The following is a 27,043-nucleotide window of genomic DNA, read 5'->3' as shown; positions in this document are numbered from 1 at the left end:
GCACCCACTGTGAGTCACACACACTGCAATGCTTTCCATTGGCCATCCTGTTACACTTTCCGTGCAGCTCCTAGAGCGACCTCATAGGATTCCCTGATGGTTGTAGCTCCTCCCGTGGGCTGTCCAAGGCCACCACCAGCTGGTAAGTGCTGGAGCTGGGAGTTCCAAGTTCAGCTCTTTGTGAATCCCAAGTGTGTGTTCCTGCCACATCACCTATCTTTGAAATCGTTGCTGATGGGGCCGGCGCTGGGGTGCAGCGGGTTGTATTGCTGCCTGTGATGCCCACGTCCCCTGTGGGCATCAGTTCGAGCCCCAGCTGCTCCACTTCTGACCCAGCTCCCTGCTAGTGCCCCTGGGAAAGCAGCAGAGGATGGACCGAGGGCTTGGGCCCCTGCCACTCATGAGGGAGACTCAGAGGAAGCCAGGCTCATCCCAAGCTGTGTAGTCACTTGGAGAGATTGCATTCTCTCTCTTTCTGAAATGCTGCCTTTCAAATTAATAAATAAATCTTGAAAGAAGGCACGCAGGCAGAAATGTTGGCAGAGCCCATTAGGGAGCAGATTCTGTTTTGGCAGGAGACACAGGCCAGCCCCAGCTTCGTGCAACTCCCTGGGATCGACCTTCCTCTTGGATTCAGCATCAGGGCGTCTCCTCCCTGTACTCTGTGCAGCTTTTTGCTGCCTTTCTCCTGCTGGATGGGAGGAGCGCATAACCCACGCCTGGAGCCGAGTGGATTCCTGGCTGTAGGAATTCCTGGATTCCCCCTGTACTCTCCTTTACTGGCTGGGGGACCTCAGGCGGGTGTTGCAACTTCATTCTGCCTTGGGGTCCCCATGAATCAAGTAGGAAGACTCCAAGAGTTGGGAGACTTAACTGAGAATGGGCAAATTGGCTTCTCAGCTTCCAGCCAGAGCCCATGGCCCCTTTGCTTCTGTTGCCCACACGGAAAAGATGGGGCTATGATGTACTGAGAAGAAAAGGAAGCCTGGATAGTTGCTGGAGTTACCTTGGGTCTTTTGGTTTCGAGAATTATAATCCAGACCTGACTGTTGTCACTTTTTTTAAAATTATTTTTACTTTTAAAGATTTATTTATTTTGTTTGAAAAGGCAGATTTACACAGAGAAGGAGAGACAGAAAGATCTTTACCCACTGGTTCACTCCCCTGCTGGCCACAACTGCTGGAGCTGAGCTGAGCTGAAGCCAGGAGCTTCTTCCAGGTCTCCCATGCAGGTGCAGAGTCCCAAGGCTTTAAATCATCTTCTACTGCTTTCCCAGGCCATAAGCCAAGAGCTGGATGGGAAGTGGAGCAGCTGGGATGTGAACTTGTGCCCAATATGGGATCCCGGCATTTGTAAATGGAGAATTTAGCCAATTGAGCTATTTCACCAGGTCCGACTGTTGTCACTTGTAAAAGTGCCCCAGGCCCAGAATGGTGGCCTAGTGACTAAATTCCACACCTTGCTTGCACCAGGATTCTGTATGAGTGCTGGTTTATATCCTAGCTGCTCCACTTTTCCTCCAACTCCCTGCCTGTGGTCTGGGAAAGCAGTCGAGGATGGCCCAAAGCCTTGGGACCCTGCACCTATGTGGGAGACCTGGAGGAAGCTCCTGGCTTCAGATTGGCTCAGTTCTGGTCACTGCAGCCCCTTGGGGAATGAACCTGAAGACAGAAAATCTTTCTCTTTATCTCTTCTTATCTCTGTAAATTTGATTTTCCACTAAAAAATATATAGACATATAAAAATATATAAATATATAAAATATAAATATATACACATAAACATATGTACATAAGTATATATACATATATAAATACACAAAGATATATATATACTTTTTTTTAAGGAAAAAGAAAAGTGCCCTAACCCCTTCCTAAGAAGGAGACATAGGTAAACGCTGATCTTGGGTTCCTTCGGTCCTGTCCAATACATACTTTTATTTATGTATTAGAGAGAGAGAGAAAGCATTACCATCACTAGTTAATGCTCTAAATGCCTACAATACCTGAAGCTGGGCCAGGTCAAATCCAGGAGTCCAGAGTCCGTCTAAGTCTCCATTTGGCGGCAGGGAATTGGTTACTACTTGAGCCTTCATCTGCTGCCTCCCAGGATGCTCCTCCTCGCAGGAATACAGAATTGAGAGTGGAGCCAGAACTTGAACCCAAGCACTGTGGTATGGATTGCTACTACAGCAAATACCTGCCCCTCCGTGCCTGTTTTTGAAACTGACCTTTCATCTTGTCCCCAAAAAAGGTTAAGATGGACTCTGGAATATTCAGGAAACTTCCTGAAGCTGAAGTATAGGAAGCTACAAAGCTATTAGACTGGGTCCACCATTCTAGCTTGCATTATCAGCACACTGTCATGCAGCTGTGCAGACTGCTGATAGGATTTTACCACTGCCTGTTTTTCCTTTGTCCTCCAAACTCTTGGCTTCTTCAACTGGAGACCGGAAGCAGCAGCTTTCTAGAGGGATCTTTGCAGGGAAACACACAAAGCACTGGGCAGGGACGTCCTCCTGAACGGCCTGAGGGTTGAAGATAAGGATGTCTGTGATGATGGGCGAGTATGATCTGAAATGAGAAACAAAAAGTCAAAAGGAGTAGGTTTGCCATTCATTAGCTGTGGAATAAAAATTGCTGACTCACCATCTCTGGACCTTACTTCATCTCTGACATGGGTCTTGGACCACATGTACTGGCTCAGTTGGCTAATCCTCCCCCTGTAAGCACCAGCATCCTGTATGGGCGCAGGTTCCTGTTCTGGCTGCTCTGTTTTCCTTCCAGCTCCTGGGTCATGGCCTGAGAAAGCAGCAGAGGATGACCCAAAACCTTGGAATCCTGTACCCACATGGGGGACCCAGAAGAGGCTCCTGGCTCCTGATTGGCTCAGCTACAATGTTGTGACCACTTGGAGAGTGAACCAGCGGGTGAAACTTTTTTTTCCTTCTTTCCCTCCTTCTCTCTGTAAATCTGCCTTTACAATGAAAACAAATAAATCTTTAAAAAGTAAACTAATAAAATGAGCTTTATATCACCAGCCGCTTTTTTTCTACTTCATAAAATTATTAAATCAATATGGTGTGAAAATGCTCCCTGAATAGGAAGTGATCCCCCAGACCTCTACGATGATAGGTGTTCACTTAGGGGTCCTCGTGACCTTTCAGTATCCCCCTTGGGAATGAGAGCTCGACATCTCCAGCGGACCCAGTGAGTAGAAGCCGGACCCTGTGATCGATTCAAGCTCCATCTTTGCTGGGACACATTGTGTGATCTTTCTTTTCTTTCCTTCTTAAGTAACGGTCCTCTTGTTAATGCTGATTTATTCATGTATTTTTCAGGTGGCAGGCGGAGAAACAGACAGAGTTCTCTTGCCCACTGGTTTATTTCTCAAATGCATACAGCAGCCAAGGCTGGGTGGGGATGAAGCGAGGCACTCCATCTAGGCGGTCGTCCGTGGGCCACCGCCTGCTGCCTCCCAGGTGCCAATAGCAGAGCAGGGTCAGAAGTAGAGGTCCTGGGACTTGAACCAGGGCTCTGATATAGAGGAGGCAGGCATGCTAAGCTGAGGCTTAACCTGCAGTGCCACGATGCCCGCCCCTTGCTACACTGATGTTAATCAAGCATCCAACCCTTCCTTCATTTAGCATCTCTGGCCGTAGAACTCCGTGATGATCATAGGGATCATGACCGTTAGTGCTATCTCCCTCTTGGAGTTGAGAGGACTGACACAAAATATATAAGCAGCCCACATGGTTAAGAGGCTGACCTGGTGGCACATTGAGTTAAACCATGGCTTGCGATGCCAGAATCCCATATCAGGGCTCCTGGGACCCAGTTGTACCTGTATTTCCGAGCGAATGTCCTGCTACTGCACGCCCTGGGGGACGGCAGATGGAGAAGTTATGGGGTCTCCATCATCTGTGTGGGAGCCTTGGATGGAGTTTTGGGCTCCTGGCTTCACCCAAGCCAAACCTCAGCTGCTGCAGGCACTGGAGGAGTGAACCTGTAGATTGAAACAAAAATTTATTCACCTTTAAAATGCAAATAAACCCTAATAAGGGGTGAAAAATTCTAAGCAGGGATAGACTCAGAGCAAAATGGCTGATAATCTCCTACATTGTTGGGAGACACTTCAGTGGCAGCATGATGGACTTCTGAAAATTCACAAAACACATCCGTTGTAAGACTGGGAAGGGGGAGGTGGGGAAGGGAGGTAGCTTGAGGAGGGGGAAGGGCAGCCCCAGTGACAAACTGTCATGAAATAAATAAAATAAAAAGAGAGAAAAAGAGAAAAATTCTGTAACTGAATTCTAAGATCCTGCCAGCAGGAGGTGCTGGCACAACCTTCTGGGTCTTCACCCACAGTTCTTGGGGAGCCCTAAAACCTACTTGAAGATGCATTAAGCTGCTGCTTGTGGCTCTAGCATCCCACAGGGCTCATTTGAGTTTTGACAGCTCTGCTTCTTTCTTTCTCTTTAAAAAATTTGTTTTTATTGAAAGGCAGATTTACAAAGACAAGGACAGACAGAAAGATCTTCCATTCTGCTACAATGGCTGGAGCTGAGCCAATTAGAAGCCAGGAGCCTCTTGGGGGTCTCCCACATGGGTGCAGGGTCCCAAGGCTTTGGGCCATCTTCTGCTGCTTTCCCAGGCTAGAAGCAGGGAGCTGGATGGGAAGTGGAGCTGCCAGGACATAAACTGCCACCCATATGGGATGCTGGCCGGTGCAAGGTGAGGATTTAGCCACAAGGCCATTTCGCTGGGCCCACAGTCTACTTCCGATCCAGCTTCCTGCTAAGGTGCCTGGAAAGGCCGGAAGACAATCCAAGTACTCGGGTCCCTGTCACCTGTGTGGGAGACGCAGATGGAGTTCCTAGCTCCTGGCTTTTGACCCAGCCCAGACCTGACTGCTGAAACCAGTTGAGAAACGAGTCGCCAGATGGAAGATTTCTTTCTCTCTGTGTCACTGCTTTTCAAATAGATCACTTAAAAACAAACAAACAAACAAACAAACCCACTATCTCTGCTTCACCTTTCCTAGTCCCCAACCATTCTTCTACTTCTTTTAAAAAAGATTTATTTTTATTGCAAGGACAGATATATAGAGGGGAGAAGAGAGAGAGAGGAAGATCTTTCCTCTGATGATTCACTCCCCAGGTGGCCACAATAACCAGAGCTGAGCTGATCTGAAGCCCGGAGCCAGGAGCCTCCTCTGGTTCTTCCACATGGGTGCGGGGTCCTAAGGCTTTGGGTTGTCCTTGATTGCTTTCCCAGATCACAAGCAGGAAGCTGGATAGGAAGTGTGGCCACCAGGATTAGAACCGGTACCCAAATAGGATCCCTTTGCGTTCAAGGTGAGGACTTTAGCCACTAGGCTACCACGCTGGATCCTCCCTTAGCCTTTTTTCCACTGTTCTGCTATCACTCCAGCAGGCTGGATCAGAGTTCTCAGACATGCTGCCCAAATGCACAATATTTGCCAAGCACATCCCAGAGCCTTGTTTTGTAAGAGGAACCATGAGTCTGACCAGTTTTCAAGCCTGCTGCAGTAGAATTTCCTTGTGTCAGGGTGGGAGAGTGACTGAGACAGGCAAGCAATCAACTATATAATGACATCAATAGGACAGAGATACCTGGAGATGCTGCTGAGAAAAAAAAAAACAGGGGCAGAAAAAATATGGGAAACAGGTGCATAACCCTGTGAACTGGGTGATGTTGTTTTAGGCAGGTATGCGCTCATAAAACAGGCAGAGTGGAGAATCCTAGGAAAGTAGGAAGCAAAATCCATTCGAGTGCTGGACCTCAGGCCCTAAAAGGACCTGTTCAAACCCTGTTGGACCCGCTGCCAGCAGTATCTGCTGCGAGGGACCTGGACCCATCAAGTGCAGGAGCATGTGTATAGCTAGGGAGTTCCCAGGTGAAGATCCCACCTCAAGAACTGCTCTGGGGCCAGGAGTGGTAGCCTAGCGGCTGAAGTCCTCGCCTTGGCTGTGCAGGAATTCTGTGTGGGTGCCAGTTCCCTATCCTGGCTGATCTATTTCCCTGCTTGTGGCCTGGAAAAGCAGTAGAGGACGGCCCAAAGCCTTGGGATCATGCACCTGCAGAAGAAGCTCCTTCCTGGCTGCAGATCGGCTCCAGGTTGGCTCAGTACCAGCCATTGCAGCCACATGGAGTGAACTAGTGGATGGAAGATCTTTCTGCCTTCTCTCTCTCTCTCAAAGATTTATTGCAAAGGCAGATATATAGAGGGAAGGAGGCCCGGGACACGGAGGCCAAGCACCGCGGAGATAGGAGGAATAGCGGCCCCTAATCTCTTGAGTTTTGGGCCAGGGTGCGTAGCGTCGCAATTGAACGGTTGGATGATTCCCTTTAGCCCCACCTCGCGCGGTTCATTGCCAGTTCGGGGGAGCCGGGACTCAGGGGTCGCGCGACCCCTCACCCATCTCTCCCGGGATCCAGCTCCCACGACTGGAACGTAGCCTGCAGTGGAACTTGCTGCCGCATCCAGGCCCAGGGCTTTCGCGCCGCCGGGGCTGGGGCAGCTGTCCCGGGCACTGCGGCGGGATGCGGGCCAGCCAGGACGCGGCGACGCGCTGCGACTTCCGCCTCTGGTGATCGGCAGTGGGGGGCGCACCAAGACAGCAGTTCAGAAGCTGCGCTTTGTCAACCGCGGCAGTGAGGGGCGGCGGACGCTGGAAGGGGCCGTGGGGACAGGACGGGGCGGGTGGCCCGCTTGCTACCAGGCTACTACTTGCGGGTGTGTGTGGGGGGGGCGCCCGGCTGTATCTGGTGCCCTCCCCAAGTAAGGGCAGGGGCAGAAAATGAGCCACCTGGCCGGGCCCCGCGTGTGCGCGCAGTCCTGTGCCCGGCCGGCAGCGCCCCCTTGGACGCAGCAATCCCCGGAGCCCGCACCCACCCTTCGCCACCCCAGGGGCCGGGGATATTCGCGTGCCCCGAGTCTGGACCGCTGGGCCAGTCGACCCGGAGCAAGTTGTCCCTCCACGTCACGGCGCCCGGAGGCGGCTCCTGCGAATCATCCATCCTCTCCGCGGCGTCCGCGGTTGGGGTACTAACCGAAGGGCCAACAGGCCCCCGCTCGACCAACCTGGAATAAGTGGGCTCTGTCCCAGCCCGTCGGTCGCTCCGAAGCATCGCAGTTGTTCTTCGGGGTGTCCAAGCCCTGGAAGCGCTGGGGCGGGGATCTGGTTCTTGGAGGCTTGGACGGCTTGGGTTAAACTTCTGGCTCCAGAGGACTCTTTGCAGCTGTGTGACACTGGGCAAGTCCCTCAGCCTCTCTGAACGTCTGTTTTCCGCGACCTCACAGACAGGCTCTGGCGCCCACTGGGCTCCCCGGGATTCCTTCCACGGAGGCTGTTTCCAGATAGGGAGCCGCTGAGCAGGCTCCCCAGGGCAGCGGAAGGGGTGCGGAGCCAATCAGGCCCCCTGCCCGTCCAAGTCCGGACAGTGCCGCTTCCTTACACGGATCAATCTAGCGACACTGGGAGAGGGAAAGGGGTTGGTCCATCTTCCTCCTCCGCCTAGAGCAAAAAAGAAACAAGGAGGCTCCAGCAGAAACCGGGAAAGAGGATCTGGTGCCATTTAGGGCCAGCAACGTTGTAAGGACTCCATTTAGTTGGGGTCCTGGCAGTGCACACGCCCCCTCTTATTCTGAGCCGGTGTTTGTCCCTGAGCTGAGCATAAGGGATAGGGATGAGGCTGTGGGGCGGGGGGGGGGGGGGTCTGAACCATTTGTAGAGATTGGAATCCAGGAAAAAAAAAGTCATTAAAACTGAAGATGTGTTCTCCCAGCGCACACCGCAGTGGCGCCCAAAGTGTGGCTTGTGACAATTCCTCACAGGGGTGTTCAGCCCTTATCCATCCTGCCACCCTCTCTCCAGATGCAAGGCCACGGTCTGGAGACCTTGTGTGGAGGATGGGTCCAGCAGGTCTGGCCAGGCCCTCGGGTGTTGTCTCTTGAGTCATTCAATCCTGGAGAATACATTTGAGGGAAGGAGCTGCCAGGGGAGGCAGGCCATGCTGGCAGTGCTGCACACCCATTGTGCTTGTGTGTGTGTGGTGTGGTGTGGCTCTCCACACCCAGGGGAAGCGGAACCAAGCGCCTGAGGAAGTGAGCAAGGCCAGTGTCAGCTCTCCTGCCCATGGTTGCTGGGGAAGGGGGCTCAGCATTGTCTCCAGAATGGATGGCATTGCCATTCTGGGCATTTCTGAACTAAGATCCTGCAGACTGCATCTGTGACACCCTCCAGCCCTTCAACAGACCCCCGTGCTGACCCACCTAGCCTCTGGTCCCTGTCCCAGAAGACAACCAGGCTCTACATGGTTTGGAGCCCTTTGTTCTTTTACTTTCCTCCAAGTTCAATGGAAGGAGTTGTGTGTTCCTCCTCACCCCAGGTTAGGAGTGCAACCTAAGGGGTAAGCCGGAGAAAAGGCTGGCCAAGAGCCACACGTGTGGGGAGAGGCACTGGGAAGGAAGGCCCACCAGGCGAGGCTGGTGGCCACCTTTCCAACCGTGCAGGTTGCTGTTGGGGCCACATGGACAGGATGAGGGCTCTGCTCATGCCCAAGTTGCAGGTTTCTCAGATATAATGGGGGGCTGATCCCTCATGTCTTCCTAAGAGCCTGTTGAGTTCTAGAAAGAACTATGAGCCTGGCATGATGGCTCATTGGCTAAATCTTCACCTTGCAAGCGCCGGAATCCCATATGGGCACCAGTTTGTATCCTGGCTGCTCCACTTCCCTTCCAGCTACCTGCCTGTGGTCTGGGAAAGTAGTAGAGGATGCCCCAAACCCACATGGGAGACCCAGAAGCAGTGCCTGGCTTTGGATTGGCTCAGTTCTGGACATTGTGGTCACTTGAGTGGATCAGCATATGCAATATCTTTCTGTCTCTTCTTCTCTCTGTAAATCTGTCTTTCCAATAAAAAGAAATCTTTAAAAAAAAAGAAAGAAAGAAAGAAAGAGAAAGAACGGAAAGCTTAGAACTGCCTCTGTGTATGTGTGTGCTCTGGGATGGCAGAATGAGGAATGGCCAGCTGGGTGAACCCCGAGCCTTTCAGCTATCGCACTGAATCTTCTAGCTGTGTAGCTGGGCGGGCAGGACACTCTGAGAGGCCCAGGGGCAAGAGTTGAGGATTGCCTAAGGGGAGTTAGGGGATTTACTGATGATGAAGGCTGGCTGGCCGACCAGGACCTGGTAGGCACTGAAGGACTGGGTCTGGGGCATCCTCTGCTCATTTGGATCCAACTTCTGGTCACCCAGCACCTGCGGGAAGAAAAGGCATTGTGGTGTGGTGAGGCTTTTTAATGGATAAGAACAAGGAATGTGTGTGGGTGTGCTTGGTCAGGAAGCAAATTCAGGACAGTTACGGTCAAGGAATAATCCCTGGATCTGTGCTGTGTGGGGGAGGGCAGGTGTCCCAGACAGGGCGCCTGGGTGTCGGGCAGAATTGCCCCGTGCTGCATGCGGGCAGGTGCAAACCCTGTCTGAGGAGGTCCTCCCCTCAGCGATGGGACAGGTCAGGGGTGGGTGTGGGGACCTGGGCTTCTGGAAAAAGACATGTGTGAGGGCAAGGCTAGGCGCATCCTCCCTCCCCGTCAGGTGTGGAGACAGGGACAGGGCCGACAGAGAGGCGGGGTTAGGGGATGGTGTGCAGAAAGTAACCGGCTTCCGGTCCCAGGCCGCCGGCCCAGGGCTGGGACAGGGTGCGAATTTTCCACCCGTCTGAAGCAGCAAGAGTCCGGTGGTGTGCGCCCACTCTGCGCTGCGCCTCCAGCCGTTATCTGCCCCGCTCGCTGGCGGACGGCTGGCCTTCGGTGGACTCTGGTCCCCCGGGCTGCACCCCGCCGCGGCGCTGGGCTCCGGGAGGCTGGGGAGCGGCTGCCTAGGACACAGCGGGAGACCCGGCCGCGGGGAAACTTGGACGGCGACAGCCGCTGCACCGACTAGGGGAGTCAACTGAGCGAGGGCCCAAGATCAAAATCCACGGCGACGCTCATTGTTTAGAAAAGGCAGGGCCCTTTGTTCCTGGGCTTCACCGAAGCCGAGCAGAAGCACTCTTTGCCCGGTCCCGTTTCCGCCGACAAAGACGATGGCACGCCGGGTCCTGGCTCCTCGGGCTCGGCCTGGCCAGGTGCTTGAGGCCGTGGTGATGGGATTGGGGGTGATGGTCCAGGACCATCGCCCCCCGGAGCTCAGTGCCGGCACCGCCGACGGCTGCCAAGGGATTTTCTGGGAGGGAAGTGTAGCCGTCAAGACGGGCAGCTGATCGGGTGACCCGGGCCTGACTTCCGATTCCATTTTAAACGACCTGCACATCTAATCTAGGCGTCGCCTCCCAGGGTTTCCACCCACCCCCCAGCCTTGGCCAGCCCGGTCGGAAGCGGGACCCGGCGCTTTTGAAGTCCAGGGAATTTCAATCCCAGAGGAGCCGGCTGGCCCCGCAGCCCGGGCTCCCCAGCGGGAACGGGGGCTGCTGGCCCGCAGGGAAGGGGAGGTGAGAAGCGGGTGGGGGAGGCGCGGGGAGCCTGCTTCGGGTGCTGCCACCCCCTCCCGGCTGTTGTGGGGTCGCGGCGCGGACTTCCTTCGTTCTCCGACTTTTTCCTTTTGGAGCACAGAACCCTCCAGACACAGAGAAGACCACACGCTGTTACAACCCTCCCCACGCACGATCCAAACCCACGAAAGACAAAAGGCGGGGTTTACACTCACCTTCCCCCTCTCTCCTCTTCCTCCCACTAACCCCCCTTTTTTCCTCATCTGATATTAAGGTGTTTTTTTTTTTTTTTGCGAGAGCTGACATTCGGTTATTATTATCTTGCCCCACATACTGGGGTCTCAACAGGACTTAAAGACAGCAAAAACCGAGGGTTGGGTAGATGGGCGGAGGGGGGCTATCAGTGAACAATCAGCTCGGAGCGTCAGAGGTAGCCCCTCTCTCAGAAGCTGAGCCTGGGCTTCACGCCCCCTCCCTGCGACGTCCGGACTGGACCGAGGGCGGAGGCTGGGTGGCGCCCCTTGATCTCTCGATCCTACTTCCTTTCATCTTTGGGGAAAACGGGTGGGGAAAAAAAGGATCAAACGGAGAACGTGCTCACAGAATGCAAAGCTAAGGGCGGGGCAGGGAGCCTGGAGTTCCTCTGGAGACCCCGCCCTCAGCAGGTGGGGGCGGCAGGACAGGGGTGAGGGGCCGCCCCCAAGGCAGCCGTGAGAGCGGCCCAACACCCCTGGGGAGCTCAGTGCCGAAACTGCAGACTGGTGACTGAGGCGGCTCCCAGCTGGGCACACGGACTGAGAGCCGGGAGCAGGTGCCTCCCCAGGATCTGCCTGCGGCTGGAAATGGGCTTGAGTGTGCTGGAGCCCAGGACAGCTCCGAAGGACAGTGCTGCAGAGGCCACTCTCCCAGTCACACGTAGTACGCATTTTCTCAGAATTCGGGGTTAGCAGTGTTGAACACGTACTGGTTTGGGGACTCACTGGGACTGGACAGTGGTCCGAGTGAGTGTGTCATTCCTTAGCCCCTGGCTTCACCATCCCCTACTCCCATCTCCATCCCAGGTGGGCATCTAAAAGATGGAATAGAAAGGAATTTCTGTATTTCCTTGACCTCCTAGTTTCTTCCACCACTTTGCACAGTCCATGGGATAAAAGACCGAAAGGAAAGGAGAGCAAGGTGGGAGGCAGAAGGGAAGTAGGGGAGGTGGACAAAGGTTCTTTAGACACCCGGCTGTCCTGCGGGGGTGGCAGGGCTTTGCCAGAGCACCGGGAGGGAAGGAATTGGGGAGGTGGGCAGGGCGGTGGGTTTAGGGCTGAGAGTTCCTGGGGAGGAGCTGGACACACAGACACCCACCTCCCACCCTCAGGCTGCCGGCCTGGCCCCACAAGGGATCCCTTCCCTGGAAGCAGACCTGCAGGTGCTCTCCATCAAGACCCCCAAGCCACCCACCCCTTCTCCAGCTCTGCCATGGGGTTTGGTTGTCTTGTAAAGACTTCTCAGCACCTCACCTCCATCGTTGTGACCTATCCCTTGACCCCAGCATGAAAGAGGGTCCTGCAAGGTGAACCCTGCAGAACTCTAACACTGTGAGCTCAGGTACTGTCACCCGCTGCCCCTATGTGCTCGGATGGAAGCTGCTCCCTGCCTCCAGTCAGGGCCCTCCTGCTCTGCCACCACGGTGTGGGTCACGTCAGCCTTTCCCTTTCACTGGAAAAACCTGTTTCCAGGAGAATTCGTTGACTCTCAACGAATACCTTAAAATACGGGCAAGAAAAGGGGGGGAAGCCACCACACCCGTAGTGCCTCTCCCCTCCCCACATACCTGAAGCCCAGGCGAGGCCGAAGCAAACGAAAACGTGATCTCTTCTGCAAAAGCCACCTTGAGGTCAAGCCGGGTTCTGGAAAGTTCCAGGCCAACTACATGGGCTAGGGGAGAATAAAATGATTACTTCAGTGAGCACCTTGAGTTGATAACCAATAACTCCCCGCCCTCCAGGTCCCCCGGGTTTTAAGAGGAAAATATCCAGACATTTCACTCTTGCTTACTGAGAAAAAAAAAAAAAAAAGGCAAGTTTGGCTTCCAGGAGGAAGGAGGCAGAGAGAGTAGAAAGGATAAGAAAAGGATGCCCCAGACAACTTGGGGTGGGGGAAAGGGAATAAGATTTTGAGCGCTAGCAAAAAAAGCAAAAAAAGCAAAAAAAAAAAAAAAAAAAAAAAAAAAAAAGGAAAAACGACCTAGAGAGCGACTCAGGAGGGTATCTGCCAGGGAGGGGGGCGGCAGGAACAAGGAATAATAATGCCGAGGCTCCTAAGCGGCCTTCACACTTGCAGAAAGCAGCCAGAGATTCTCGCGCCCCAGACGGAGGCACCAAATAAAGAAAACAAAAGTCAAAACAACAATAAAAGACAAAATGCAAAACGCGTCCCCAGTGCCCCCGCCGAGCCCGCCGCTCCCTCTGGTCTGCGTGCGGCATTCCATTCGCGGCCCTCTGCCCGCCGCGGTCGCCCTCTCCCAGGGTGTGTGTCTCTTGTCTGTTTTCACACTCTCCACCCCATTCGAGCGAGGCCCACACCTGGCGCATCACTGCCGAGCCATTAGCCGCCGGGCTCCTTTCATCTTCGCTGTGGCAGACGTTTCTATTTATCCGCTAGCGCTCGCCGAGTGGCGTCACCAGCGGTACTGTAATGACGATTGCAGCGGGAGGATGACAGCTTAGAAAGACGAGGGCAATGGGGCTTCCTCCCAGAGGCGGTGCGGCACGCTGGAGCACTCGCATCACAAGGTGACCCCGGCTCCCCGCTGCCACCTCCGCGGTCGCCGTCTACACTGCGCTCCGGGGCCCTCTCCTCCTTCCTCCGACAGCTAAGATCTCTCCGGCCGCTGGACACCCGGGGAGCCGGGGGGGTCAGGAGCTCGCTGGGGCTTCCCCCCCGCCCCCGCCTCCGGTGAACCCCAGGATGGAGAGCCGCAAGGACATGGTTATGTTTCTGGATGGGGGCCAGCTTGGCACTTTGGTTGGCAAGAGGGTTTCCAGTTTGTCCGAAGCCGTGGGCAGCCCGCTGCCTGAGCCCCCCGAGAAAATGGTGCCCCGGGGCTGCCTGAGCCCGCGGGCGGGCCCTGCAGCCGCCCGGGAACGCGGCGGGGGAGGCCTAGAGGAGGAGCCACTGGAGGGACTCGCAGGAGGCGCGGCGGGGCTGGGCTCCGAGCCGCGGGCAGCCGGGGCGGCCATGCTTGGCCCGGGCCCCCCTGTCCCCTCCGCCGACAGCCTTTCTGGCCAGGGGCAGCCCAGTAGCTCGGACACTGAGTCGGATTTCTATGAAGAAATCGAGGTGAGCTGCACCCCGGACTGCGCCACTGGAAACGCGGAGTATCAGCACAGCAAAGGTAGCCACCGTTCCCCTCGGTCCCCCTCCCATCCCCACCCCGGGCCACCCCTTGCACATTCTGCCCTCTAGCTCGAACCAGCAAGGAGGACGGACCCCTTTCCCTTGGGCAGGATGGCTGGGGAACCCGCCTGAGTTCACTCTGTCGCGCTCTCGGTGCTCTGGCGGGGGGTCTCCTACTGTGTTCTGACATTGGTGGGACTGAGCATGACAACCGTTCCTTGTTGGGGGGGGGGCGATGGAGAAGGGGGAAGGGATCGCCAGCTCTGGGCTTGGGGGGATTCGGAGCGCACCCCAGCCCCCCGCCCCAGCGTTTTGTGGGAATGGCTTGCATTGCGCGCCGTAGACACCTTCTCCCGGGGGAGGGCCAGATCAAACGCAAGTCGGGCAGTTTGCGGCTGCTGGGGTGCAAGGCGCATCCAGGCGCGGAAGCTAGGAGTCCATAAAGGACCGTAAAACCGCGGCTGGCGGTGGCCGCCTGGGCGCTGCAGCCCCCGGACCAGTTTGCACGTCGGTCAGAGGTCCAAATTACCTTGTCACTTCCCGGGCTCGGCGGCGCCAGGTCGGAAATGGTCCCACTGGTCTAATTACCTTTGGTCTCCGGTTGCATTTGAAAAGGCAGAAAACGCCGCCCCCCCCCCCCAGTCCCACTGTTTCACCCAAAGGAAAAGGAGCTGCAGGGGGCCCTAGTACCACCCTTCCCTGGGGGTAGGCCCGGTTCACACTGCCCCTCCCCGATCCGGGGTTGATAGCTGTGGGGGTGGATGACCCGGAAAGCACACTGTGCTGTGCTGGGGGTTGGGGGGTGGGCACTGGGAGGGAGACCCTCTGGCTGACACTTCTGCAGAAAGCTGTGGGAGTTGGTAGGAAGCGTCAGGGGAGAGCCAGCAAGCCGCCCCCTTGGCCTTGGCAGCCAACACCTGTGAGTACACCCTCTCCAGCCCATCTATTCCCTTCAACCCAGGTTTGACCGTAAGATGCTTGAGTGAGCAAGTGTATTTTCCTGGGATGCCCCAGCCCTGCCCGGTGTGTGTGCCTGTTCACATTTGTGTTGGCACACCCAGGAGCAAGGCATGCCTGGTATCCTGCAGCCAGTTCCCCATGGCTCTGGCATGCTGACCTGCCAGAGGAGTACACCTTTGCCCACCCCTGCAGGTGCTAGGCAGAAAGCTGAGAGAGACTGCACCTGGCCCCTGCCTGAGCACCTGGGAGCCACCAGACCCTGCTTGCCTTAGAGCCAGGCTTCCCGAACTGCAGGCCCAGCAGGCCTCATCCCCCATCCCCTGCCCCTTCACGAGAGCCCCTCCCCTCCAGGCAAGCTCCAAGCAAAAGAAGTGAGAGCCGTGTCCCCTTGGGCCTTTAGCCCCACCTGAATGGACCTATGTGTGTTTGAGGTGTGTGTGTGTGTGTGTCTGTGTGTGTGTACCCACTTGCACACACACGTGTTCTCTGGCCTTCCTGCACAGGGCCCGGCTCGGAGGCATCAGCCGGCAGTCCCAATAGTACCAACGAGGTCCCCAAGAGCGGCAGCGCTGGTGGCGGCGGCGGTGGAGGAGTGGGAGGTGGTGGCGGCTCCCAAAGTTCCCTGGCCTGCAGCGCCAGTGATCAGATGCGCCGTTACCGCACCGCCTTCACCCGGGAGCAGATCGCGCGACTGGAGAAGGAGTTCTATCGGGAGAACTACGTCTCGAGGCCCCGACGCTGCGAGCTGGCGGCCGCCCTCAACCTGCCCGAAACCACCATTAAGGTATGGGCGGCGTGAAAGGCCGAGTCGGGTGTGCGCCCCTGGAGCAGGAAGTAAATCCCTAGCCTGGCTCCGCAGACTGCCGCTGACTGTCCCCAGGCGGCCACCGGGGCCTCCAGGTGGATCCCATCCCCGTCCAGAGACGGATGTACCATGGGGATGAAACACCTGGGCGAGGGACACACGCTCCCCAAGACAGGGTTGAGAAGGGACTGCGTTTCTGGGGACAGCTGCTGGCCAACTGCCCTGACCGGTCCCTCCCCCCCAACCCACCCACTACAGCCGGGCTCCGGCACCCCAGGGGTCCAGGCCACGAGGGTTAAGGAAGGAGAGACCGGGTCTGGAGTTGTTTCTTGGATCTCTTTCCAAGGGGTTTTAGTCCTGCCCTCACCGAGCTGGGGTCCGCCCTGCCTCGGGTCATCTTCCTCCTCCCAGGGGCTCTAGGCCTTGGGGGCCTTGGGCGCCTTGGCCAACGCGCTGCGCTCCTCTTTCCCAGGTGTGGTTCCAGAACCGGCGTATGAAGGACAAGCGGCAGCGTCTGGCCATGACGTGGCCGCACCCGGCCGACCCCGCCTTCTACACGTACATGATGAGCCACGCGGCGGCCGCGGGCGGCCTGCCCTATCCTTTCCCGTCGCACCTGCCGCTGCCCTACTACTCGCCCGTGGGCCTGGGCGCCGCTTCCGCTGCCTCGGCCGCCGCCTCGCCGTTCAGCGGCCCGCTGCGCCCGCTAGACACGTTTCGCGTGCTCTCGCAGCCCTACCCCCGGCCCGAACTGCTGTGCGCCTTCCGTCACCCGCCGCTGTATCCCGGCCCAGCGCACGGACTAGGCGCGTCTGCCGGCGGCCCCTGCTCCTGCCTTGCTTGCCACAGCGGCCCCGCCAACGGGCTGGCCTCCCGGGCCGCCGCCGCTGCAGCTGCCGCCGCGGACTTCACCTGTGCCTCTACCTCCCGCTCGGACTCATTTCTCACCTTCGCGCCCTCGGCGCTCAGCAAGGCCTCCTCCGTGGCACTGGACCAGAGGGAGGAGGTGCCTCTCACCAGATAAGGGGCCGCCTGCGGGCTGCCGGCTCCAGGATGTCTGCGGTGGTGGTGGGGATGGTGATGGTGCGGGAGGTTGGCCAGCCAGCACCCCTCTTCAGTCTGTTTAGGACACAGAGGGGAGTGGAGGGCGAGGAGGGTCGCAAAGGACCTGCGGACAGCCTCAAGGGTTGAGATTCCCCCAGACGGCTGTGGCCAACACGTTTGGGAGCCAGACCTACTGGGTGCGGTGGGGAAGCTAGAGTGGCTTAGATGCCTGCTGGGGTTTAGACCCACCAGCCCGGGCTTGGGGGGTTGGGTTGAGGCCGTGCCTCCTACAGCAACTGATATTCAGCCCTGTAGCTGGCACTACAGTCTCCTAGTCTTTCCTCACCCTGGGGCCCCTTCCCTGCAGGGGGCAAGCCCTAGTACTGGAAAGGGAAATTGCTGTGACAGAGTACTATGTGTGCCGAGCAGGTGGAGGTGGAACTTTGCCAGCTTGCCCAAGGCCTGGTCCTCACCAGGGGCTCGTGGGTTGCAAGACCCTAGTCAAGCAGGGGAGAAAAGATTGAGAAAAACCCTGTCCCCTTAGCCAGGTGCCCTTGTCTCCTCTTGCCAGCCTACTTGGTTCTGGCATCTCCCAGTCCCGCAGCTCCTTCCAGCCTCCCCACCCCAGTGCTGCTGGCTGCTGCTGTGCCTCTCACCTTGCAACTGCGCCCACGTACGCGCGCGCGCACACATCACCCACTCTCCTTTTTATCTGGCTTTCCTAGGGAGGCTGCCTTCCCCTGGGTACCTCAGGCCCCCTGAGCAGCTTCTCTGAGTCCAAGCCTCCTCTCCCTGGCCCAGCACACACCCTGATTAGTAAGCGCTGTGTGTGAGCGAGGAGGATTTTTGAATGTTGAATGTATAATCGTGCTCACCATGGTGCGGTTGGCCATGGCCCAGAGTTGCTGAGCTGTGGTTAACAAGGCGCCCAGGGAAGAGTTCAGGAGTGGAGCCTGCACCTCCCTCCCTTGGCGGCTGCAGGCAAATTAGAGGCGGTTTGCATTCTGTGCCATTCACCTTCAGTTCAGCAGGGGCTGTCTGTGTCATTTTCCATCTTCTCGCTTTCTTCCCTAACTGCCACTGGGGCTTGACTTTCAGACCCCAGCGGGTGGTGGTGTCTGCCCCTTCCGGACAAACATCTTCTCCACCCCCCACTCTTCACCGGGTGTCTGGGAGCCATTCCAAGCTCTCACTTCCACATCATTCTCGCAGTCAGTTTTTGGGGATAAGAAGAGAACTACATTTGTTTTTACCCCCAATGCGAGTTTTACTCCTGGTTGAGAGGGGCTGAATTTGCTTGGTTTGGGGGCTTTCCTTTGAAGCCCAAAGAATTTGCTGTTACAATTTGTTAACCACACTGCAATAAAAGCTGGATGTGATTCTCACTTTAGCATTAACATTTTCTTGTTTGTTTTTAGGTAGTAGGTGGCATTTAGAGTCATTTTGAACTGCTAATTTGGCTAGCTAGTTTGGGTATGTAAAGAAGGAATTCAAAGGTGGACCACAGACCCAGTCTCCTAAGCCTTGTGGGGCGTCGGCAGGCTCCAGACGGGATCTCACCTGGCAGCGGACAAGGCAGGCTGCAAGGCTCCCTGGAGTGCATGCGTCCTACCTTTGTGGGCGTGATAAGTAAGAGCCAGCCCTCTAAACTTCCCTGCTCCCCAACCCTGTGCTGCCCTTGCCCAGCTGTCCCATTCCTGGGCTGTAGTCACCTCCACCCTAACCCAAGTTGACAAGGTCCTGGAGCTGGGCGTGCCGGTCAGGCTGGGCGTGCACCTGCTGGTGGGCACAGATCATCCTCGCTTAGATGGGGAGGATGGGATTCTGGCCCAAGCGGCTGTGTTCAGCAGCCATCTCTTGGGGGAGAGGCAAGCACAGTTGTGACTGGAACCCTGCTGATACAGGAGCGGGCACCTGCAGGGAGCCAGGAGGTTGTGAATGGCTGGGGCACCAAGAGGCTTCCTGTGCTCTATAGCCTCTAGCCTAAGCAAAACGTTGCCAGGAGGTTTCTTTTTCCAGCACCTTCACCCTCAGGTCTGATCAGGTCCCTGCAGCTGGAACCTCCTGAGCGCCATATCCCGGCAAATTCTGTGGTTGCTCCGCACTGGGCAGAGATTGCTTGCGACAGGTAAATGGGCTGCGGGTAGCCTTAATGCCAGGCGTATTTTCAGTTAATAGGGAGGGAAAATGAGGTGTCTGCAGCAATATTGGAAAGTACAAGATCGATGATCTGGCCTCGTGTCCAATCAGCAGCCTTTAATTGACTGTATTTTCTGGGTAATTGAGCCTCTCTCCCTCCAAATTGAAGTGGAAGATATAACAATACATCTTGCCAGGAGGAATTACTCATTACTTCATAATGAATTTTCCCTTTTGCCAAGGTTTGCGGTTTGGCGCCAGGCACTCCTTTTTACTACCCAGTCCCCCCACCTCAAGCATGCGTGGCCGGACTTAAGGTGCCCTCCTTGGGGGTTGGGGCAGTGGTGGTGAGGAGGACTTGGAGCAGACTGTGAAGCAGGCACTGCCTTTCTACAACCTCAGTATTCTCATCTGTGAAAAAGGAAGGCTAGGCAACAGGGCCTGGATTTGCATTGCGCTACAACTTTCTTGAGTACCTGCACTTGGCTTTGCCCCATCTCCACCCCATTTTGCAGGCGGGATAGCAGAGTTGTGGCTGAAGCAGCACCGGTTTCTTCTTGCCTGCTTCCACCTGCCTTGTAACCCACCAACACCTTACTGTCCATTTCCACTTTCCTGTGGCTCCTCCCCAGTGCTAGCCTGGCCAATTGGGCAGGCACATGGGGAGAGCAGGGTTCAGTGCCAGCCTGGGTTTGCCCAGAACGGCAGGCCTTGTCTCCTTGCAGCCCAAGTGCCGGGCCGTCGCCTGCTTGTTACCGTGTGATTGATTGCCTTATTAAAGCGTGTTCTTGTAAGTGTGACCAAACTGATTGCATTGCATATGTTTGGGATAATGCTCATTTTAAACAACAAGATAAAGAGGATGAGCTGGGCAGAGACGAAATGATTCTGGCCAGCAACCCCCTAACTCTGGGATTAAATTAGCCAGTTCCACAGTCAATCACTTGTTTCTTCCTGTCTTGCCTCACTTTCCTCAGTTTGATCATATTCCCCCCATTGTGCTATGCTTCACTGAGGGTCTTCTCTGGCCACTGCATCAGCGTCGTTTACTTTGGTTTGGACCCTGCACCCACACAGTTCAGACATGGGGTCCTCGTTATTCTAGACCCAGGGAGAAAATATTTAGAATGCACTCCCATTACTTTAGGCTTCCCAGAGGGGCTGGGGCCCTGGATAGTCCCTACCTCCCCCACCCAAGGCAACTCCCAAAGCCAGCCTTTTCAGGAAAGTTCCACGAATACTTTTGTCCTCAAGCTTCTGCTCCGACGCTTCTATTATCTCTCAAACCTGGAAACAGCCAGTGCCATATGTCTGCCGGAGCGAGAGTGGTGGTCACCAACGACCCTTGCTGGTTTCAGGTCCTTCCGCGTCTTCTCTGGCTTCACCATCGCTGGTAGGGAGAGAGGCAGGCACCCAGCTGTGAGAAGGTGCCAGCAAAACTGGGGGATTGCTTCTGATAACCTGCCTGCTCCCCTCTTTGCCTTTGGTACCCCTCCTCCCCGCCCCGTTCTCTTCCTGCTCCTTAACAAAGACATCCCCAGCCGGCTTTAGGCCAGTGCAGTTAGGGTCCAAGATGGGGCATCCTAAGCGACACCGTTGGGATCGGCTAGAATTCTGATTTGTACAAGATGATGACCGTCACCAGGACAAATCAGAAGCGACGCTGCGCGTCAGGGCGTCGTGTGTAAGAGCAATCACTTGGATTCGTTTGTGGGAAGCAGCTCGTGTGCACCCAGCTGAGTGCGAGGCAGCCCGCTAGATTCAGTGGGTCACTCCGCTTCTTCCGGGGGCTGCTGCTGCTGCAGAGGTTGCGTTGAGGCAAAACTAAGGCAGAGTTCGTCACTTGTGCCAGCTATGGGATCTCGGAAATGCAGAGCCCAAGGAAAAAAAAAAAAAAACAACACTTGAAGCCAACCAGGAACGCATCTTTACTGTTGACAAACCAAACAGAAACACCAAGTCGTTTCCAAAATCGCCTTCTCAGCAAATAAGCGTGTGATATTCCAGGCAGGAGAGAAAGATTGCCACTTAAAAATAACATGAAAGCATTAAGTAATTATTTAAAACAAGACTGTTTAGAAAAATATTTGTATTTATTGCAGCTGCTCAATTGGCCTCGTTAAAGCCGGCAAGCATTTAAATTGTGTTACAGTCTCATTTAAATCCCGCTCCGTTCCAGCAGGCTGAGGAGCCTGAATAGACCAATCACTTCGTAATGATGATGAATGAGAAATTAATTCAGATACAAGCAAGACAATTTAGGCCTTCATCTGTTTAAATAGCCTTCCAATATTATTCGCGATCGTGGGTCACAGATTGAATCAATTGTCCAATCTTGTGAAAGTCGTATCCTGCATCTTCATCGAGATTATTTATAACGCAGCCAGCGCTGCTGAAAGGTATACGCTGTTAACAGGGACAATTACTTAAAGGGAAGCGTTTATAAAATGGAAAACAAATGCTGGGGTCGGTAACGAAAGCGATCAAAAGTAGTCCTTCCCATCTGGCTCCCCACCTCAAATGCTCACCCCCCCTCCCCGCGGAATGCAGGGTGAAGCAGCCTGGGCTCTTGACCTCCTCTGGGCGCAGGTGAGGCCCACCCTCCACCCCCACCCTATTCCCGGGCGTGCGGCCGGAGGCGTCGACCCGGGCCGATCGGAATTCCCAAAGCCGGCTGGAAATCTCAGCCCCTGTCGTCCGGGCGGCGGCCGGGCGTGGCCCAGGATGGACAGCGCCTCCAGTCGAGGCCCAGCGCAGGACGTCCCACTGTGAGCCTGGATCTCTGGCCCAGTCTGGGTCCGAACTCCACTCCCGAGTGGCCACCGGGCGCTCTCTGCGGCCTGGGTGAAGCAAGTGGAGAGATTTTGTCGTGCGCCCAGGCTGGGGGTAGCTGGTGACTTCCAGACTCAGACTTCGCTTTAATTCGGCCTCCTTCGAGGCCGACGGGTGGGGGAGGAGAGGGACCCCATTTTAGCTGCCCTGTCTCCTTCGCGGGGAGCGCGACTGGGTTCTGGAATTGGATTGCTTCTGTCTCGCCTGGGTGCCCTGGGTCTTGGGCAGCCCACCGTTCTCCCAAAAAAGGGCTTTGCTTTCATTTCTGCCCCATCCTCCCAAGTGCCTTTTCCCGTGTCTTGAAGTAGCTCCTCCTGTCGGGGTAGGGTGGGTCAGATCCCCGTGGTCGTCCCCCTTAGACCCCACGAGAGGCGGCAGGTGCCACTCCGTGTCCGCTTCCCCTTGGTCGGCGGGTGTAGAGAAAGACCAGAACGCTGCGCGTTGGCAGGTGCGTTTGCTTCTCGAGTGTGCCGGGGAGCTGACTGCCTCTAAAATGACCTGAGGCAGAGCTGGCGGGAAAGGCAGCTCCCTGGGCCGAGGCTGAAAGGAAAGGCCCAAAGGACCAGGTGGTGTCCACGCGGGGACAGCCTGCGCGCTGGTCCCTTCCTCTTCGACGTGTAGCCCCCACCCCTTCTTCTTCCGCTGTATTTCTGTGTTTGAAACAAAAGCCCAACTAAACGGATTCTTGGCGCTTGGAGGACCCACTCCCGGGAATGACTTTGATGTATTGCTGTCCAATTAGCGCCTTTAATTGGTGTCCTCGGGGACACGCAGGCCCGGAGCTGGGACACACAGCCTCCTCTCGCTGCTCCTGCACGCCGGAAAGGTAAAATTTATAACGCACTGGAACAATCCCTTGGGGAACGAGCCAACCAGCCAGCGAGGCGGGGAAGGAGAGCCTTAGCTCGGTATAAGCTAGGTGCAGTCTCCAGCGCACGCTCCAGGTCGTGGTAAGGGCCCAGAACCACCCGGGGCTCTGCTCGGTGTTTTTGGTGCAGGAGGGCTGGGTGGCTGAGAATTTTGAATCTGCTGGCAGAGAGGCCAAGGCAGCTTGCATTGTCTGTAGAAGTCCACCCCATGTGGTCTCCTATCTTCTTAATAATGGCTGTTTGTTAACAAGGATGCTGAGGTTAAATAATCTGGGTGGAAAATTAAACATGCTTCATCAAGGCACTGGGAAGCCGCGTGGTGCACCCAGACCTGTGTCACCCTAGCCTGGCTGGAGAAGTGGGAGGAAACGGCCAGCCAGGAAGCTGGGTTTGGCAGAGGGGGAACCCTGTAGACGCCCCCGTCAGGGTGTTCCACCGTGAAGGAAAAGCAAGCCCGGTTCTGTGTGCCCAGCATCTCCAGCACCGCCTGAGCCTGATGCTCCGGACGCCAAACCCTTAAAGGGGCAGCCCCCGACTCCCGACGCTCCAGACCAAGAGCAGGAGGGGGATGTATGCCTGCGTCCAGCATCTTCCAGTCAAATTCCTGGGAAGTCCAGAGGAAGGCAGAAGTTGTGGCTTCTAGCTAGGCTCTCCCCATGAGTAGCCCTGTTGTCTGTTTTCCATTATTCTCTCAGCTTCGTTTGGCCAGAGATATAATGATAGGCAGGTAATGTATGATGTTGCTGTTTTTCTTCTCTCCGTCTCCCCACCGGAATTCAGGAGATGAGCGCTGTGTCAGGTGCTGTCTGGATCCAGCCTTACAGGGTTGTGGGGAGAGCGCCTTGCTCAGCCGTTCCCTAAGGGCCCACTACTATGTGTCAGTCGCACAACGAGTGCAGTTATGACAGTAGAATATTGGCTTGTATTCCTGTCGCTGTTATGGTTTTAATTATTTATTTGAGAAGCAGAGAGAGAGACACACACACTGCAGAACCCAAAGTGGGTGCAAGCCAGGAGCTGAGAATTCCATTCAGGTTTCCAGCATGACACGGCAGTGGTGGTGGTGGTGGCTGTGGGAACCTGACCGGGGAGCCATCCCCACTGCCTTCCAGGGATTGCATTAGCAAGAAGCTAGAATCAGGAGCCTGTGTTGGGAACTGAGGCACTCCCACACAGGATGCCAGAGCTGCCATCCTTAGGCAAAGCACCAGCCCGTGTTCTCACTTCTTGGGTTTGATTTCTGTTCTGGCTTTGCGTTAGGCAGATTCTGCCAGGCAGCAGGGCAGCTCAGGTGATCTGGCTTCCTGACACCCACATGGGGGACCTGGGTTGAATTTGAAGCTCCTGCTTTCAAGCCCAGCCCAGCCCTGGCTGTTGTGGGTATTTGGGGGTAGAACCTGTGGGTGAGAGCTCTCTGTCTCTACCTCTCAAAGACAAACAGCTTTAGAAGGGAGCAGTAAAGAGCTTGTTGAGATCTGACAACAGGTCAGTGACAGGGGCGCAGGCCCAGGTTCCTGGAGGGCAGAGAGGAACCCCTCCTAGAGCTTTCCGGATGTGACAGTAGACAGAAGGGTCAGGATCCCAGGACTGGAGCATCAGGCCCAGGACTCCTGCATCCAAGAATGTCAATGTCCTGCTTACGGGTTGCAGCGGTTGGAATCTCACTCTTCAATTTCAAAAGCAGTCCAGGCTGGGGACCTTCCTCGCTGCTAGCAGTGGGCGTCCTGCCCCAGGAGTGCAGTGGACAGTGGGCAGTGGGCAGTGGGCAGGGCTCCTCTGAGCCTTTCCTGAGACCTGCAGAAACTGTGGCTCCTACATCTCTCCCACCTCCCCACAGCAAATCCGGAAGTCAGATTTATGGTGCTGGGCGGGGCCAGGTAGGACCAGGAACCTCTCTGGAGTATTTGCTTACCCTGCTTTATTTCATTAACTCCCAATAGCCTGGAGGGCAGCGCTGTTGTTTGCATCTTGCAGATGAGGACATTGAAACAGGGGTAACTGGGGCTTGGCCTGCATCACACAGACGTGGGTCTGACTCCAGGTTCCTCATCACTCTGACTTCACAGGCTCCACTCCCTCTCCATGAGTTCTGATATAAAAAGTAGATGTTAGATGAAGGCCCTTGTGTAGGAGGCAGGATGGATGAATCCCCTGTTGTCTCTTTTTGAACAGTATCACTTCATGGTGAGCAGTTGAAATATCTGCCTCCTACAGTATGAGTGCCTATAGGGGCTACCCAGCCCGGTGACCTGACTCCGGCTTCTTGCCAACGCAGACCCTCTGAGGCAGCAGTGACGGACCAAGGCATTGGGGTCACTAGTCCTTAAATGAAAGACCTTGGCTGAGTTCTAAGCTCCAGGCTTCCAACTTGTCTGTCCCAGCCACCATGGACATCTCCTCATTCATTTGGGGAGTGAACCAGTGAACTGGAGCTCTGTGTGTGTGTGTGTGTGTGTGTGTGTGCCTCTCAAATAATTACAGTACAAATTCGTAAAAAAGAAAACAGGGACCAGAAGTGGCATTCCATACAGGCACCTTTTAGCATACTGGCTGTTCCATTCCCCATCTAGCCCTCTGCTTGTGGCCTGGGAAAGCAGTTGAGGTTGGTCCAGGGGCTGGGGACCCTGAACTCATGTGGGAGACCACCCAGAAAAAGCTCCTGGCTCCTGGCTTCAGATCAGGTCAGCTCTAGCCATTGTGGCTATTTGGAGATTGAACCAGCAGATGGAAGATCGTTCTCTCTGTCTCTCCTTCTCTCTGTAAATCTGACTTCCAAATAAAAAATGAATTTTTTTTTTTAAGGAACGTAAATTCATTATGGTTTCCAAAAAGAACATCAATATTTCTTTGCTGGAGGTTCAGTGAGCAGTTTGGCCTGATGAATGAATCAATAAATATTTATCGACAACCTCTTATTTAGCAAATACCAGACTTAGCTTAACACAATATCTTTTTATTTTTTTTCCTGCTCCAATTTGGTGTTGATGTGATTGGGTCTTCTCCTCCCTCATTTGGACTTTGCTAGAAAAGATCTCATTAGTGCCGATAGACACAGCCTGCATGATCCAGCCTGGGAGACGGTGCTTGTGCTGGCAGAGGAGTAACTGCAAGGGAACTTCTCAGGAAGTTCGTTGAGAATCTCTGACACGTTCATCATCAGCTGCTTTACTCCTACCAAGTAGAAAATAGAGATGTGCTGACACCTGTTTATTAAAACATAAGCCATTTGGGCAATATGAAAGCATCTGGTAAACTGTACAGGCTTGAGCAATTTTTTTTCACCTCTTCGAACCTCTACTTCTTCATGTGCAAAATGGACGTGACCACAAGGAGCCTGTCTGTTGCTATTACCCCCAGAACTTCAGCAGTTAGCCAGTAGGTATGAGTTGAATTGTGGGTCAGGAGATAGCTCCTAGGTGGGCGTCTCTGGCTCTAGGCCCGTCCACAGAGGCTTCGGCCTAACCGCAAAGGCCCGGCTGGGAAGGATGCTGTCGCAGGTCCATGCGTGTGGTTATGACAGCACCCTGTGGCTCTCTGGTGGCCCCGGGTGGCTTCCATTCCTTGCTCATTGTTGGTTGGCACCCTTGCCATGTGAACTTGTCTTTCCACAGAAGTTATCTTCACAATGAGAGAGAGAGAGAGAGAGAGATTCAGAGAAACAGAAAAAGTTTCCATCTGCTGGTTCACTCTTCACATATCCCCAATAGCTGGAGCTGGGCTGAGCGAAAGGCTGGAGCTAGAGACGCAATCAAACTGTTCTAGGTAGGCGGCAAAAACCCAAGTACTTGAATCATCACCTGCTGCCTTAGTAGGAGCTGGGTAGGCAGGAATCAAGGGCGGAGCAGGAGTTGAACTCCAGCAGCCTGAGGGGAGACAGGTGTGCTAATCCGCATCTTAACTCCTACCTCAATAGCTAAGATTAAATGTGATAACAAGCGTAATTCCCCTCAGTCCCCGCCCCTCTCTCTCCTTTTTTTTTTCCTACCCTTTTATCCCTAATCCTAATTTCCATTTACGTCTTGCACTGGGAGTGTGGTTTGATTTCAAGTCCCACCTTCTCTGGGATGCAGGAAGGTGAGGGCCTGTCTGTGAAGTCTTTCTGTCTCACTGGGAAGACTGGGCTGGTGTTGATAGAAGTGGATTCAGCCCTGAGGGTTCAGTGTCATCTGCGCAGGAGTCGTGTGGGGCGCTTTGGCACCAGAACTTGCCCTAAAGCAGTTGATTCTGAGCCTTGGATTCAGCGGCCTGCAAACCTGTAGTTTCCTAAACTCTGCAGGTGGATTCTTTTCTTTTCTTTTTTTTTTTTTTTAAGACATACATATTTATTTGAAAGGCAGAGTGACCCAGAGAAAGGGGAACAGAAAGCATGGGAGGGAGGGAGAGATGTCTTCTAGCCACTCTACATCAAATACCCACAACAGCCAAGAATGGATCATGTTGAAGCCATGAGCCAGAAACTCCATCTGATCTACCTCATGGGTGGCAGGCCT

The 27,043-nt window shown here is 55.1% G+C and overlaps 1 protein-coding gene across 1 annotated transcript; it reads left to right on the top strand.

Moving 5' to 3' along the window:
* Window positions 1–13,475: 13,475 nt before the first annotated feature.
* Window positions 13,476–16,693, top strand: EVX1 (even-skipped homeobox 1). Its single transcript, XM_040965122.1, has 3 exons — window positions 13,476–13,902; window positions 15,368–15,648; window positions 16,142–16,693. The coding sequence occupies exons 1-3, from the start codon at window positions 13,476–13,478 to the stop codon at window positions 16,691–16,693; spliced, it is 1,260 nt and encodes a 419-aa protein (XP_040821056.1).
* Window positions 16,694–27,043: the final 10,350 nt, after the last annotated feature.

This window comes from Ochotona curzoniae, unplaced genomic scaffold (assembly GCF_017591425.1).
Source record: "Ochotona curzoniae isolate NIBS_2020 unplaced genomic scaffold, NIBS_Ocur_1.0 scaffold_3835, whole genome shotgun sequence".
Taxonomy (NCBI): Eukaryota; Metazoa; Chordata; class Mammalia; order Lagomorpha; family Ochotonidae; genus Ochotona; species Ochotona curzoniae.
Note: the sequence above shows the minus strand (reverse complement) of the source record. Positions and strands in the feature narration are given on the sequence as shown.

What these genes read in the sequence shown, in the direction of transcription:
- EVX1 (XM_040965122.1), top strand. Translation starts at nt 13,476, where the DNA reads ATGGAGAGCCGCAAGGACATGGTTATGTTTCTGGATGGGGGCCAGCTT. An exon ending in GGAGTATCAGCACAGCAAAG is followed by an intron (nt 13,903 to 15,367) that starts GTAGCCACCGTT and finishes CTTCCTGCACAG; the next exon opens with GGCCCGGCTCGGAGGCATCA. An exon ending in TGCCCGAAACCACCATTAAG is followed by an intron (nt 15,649 to 16,141) that starts GTATGGGCGGCG and finishes CCTCTTTCCCAG; the next exon opens with GTGTGGTTCCAGAACCGGCG.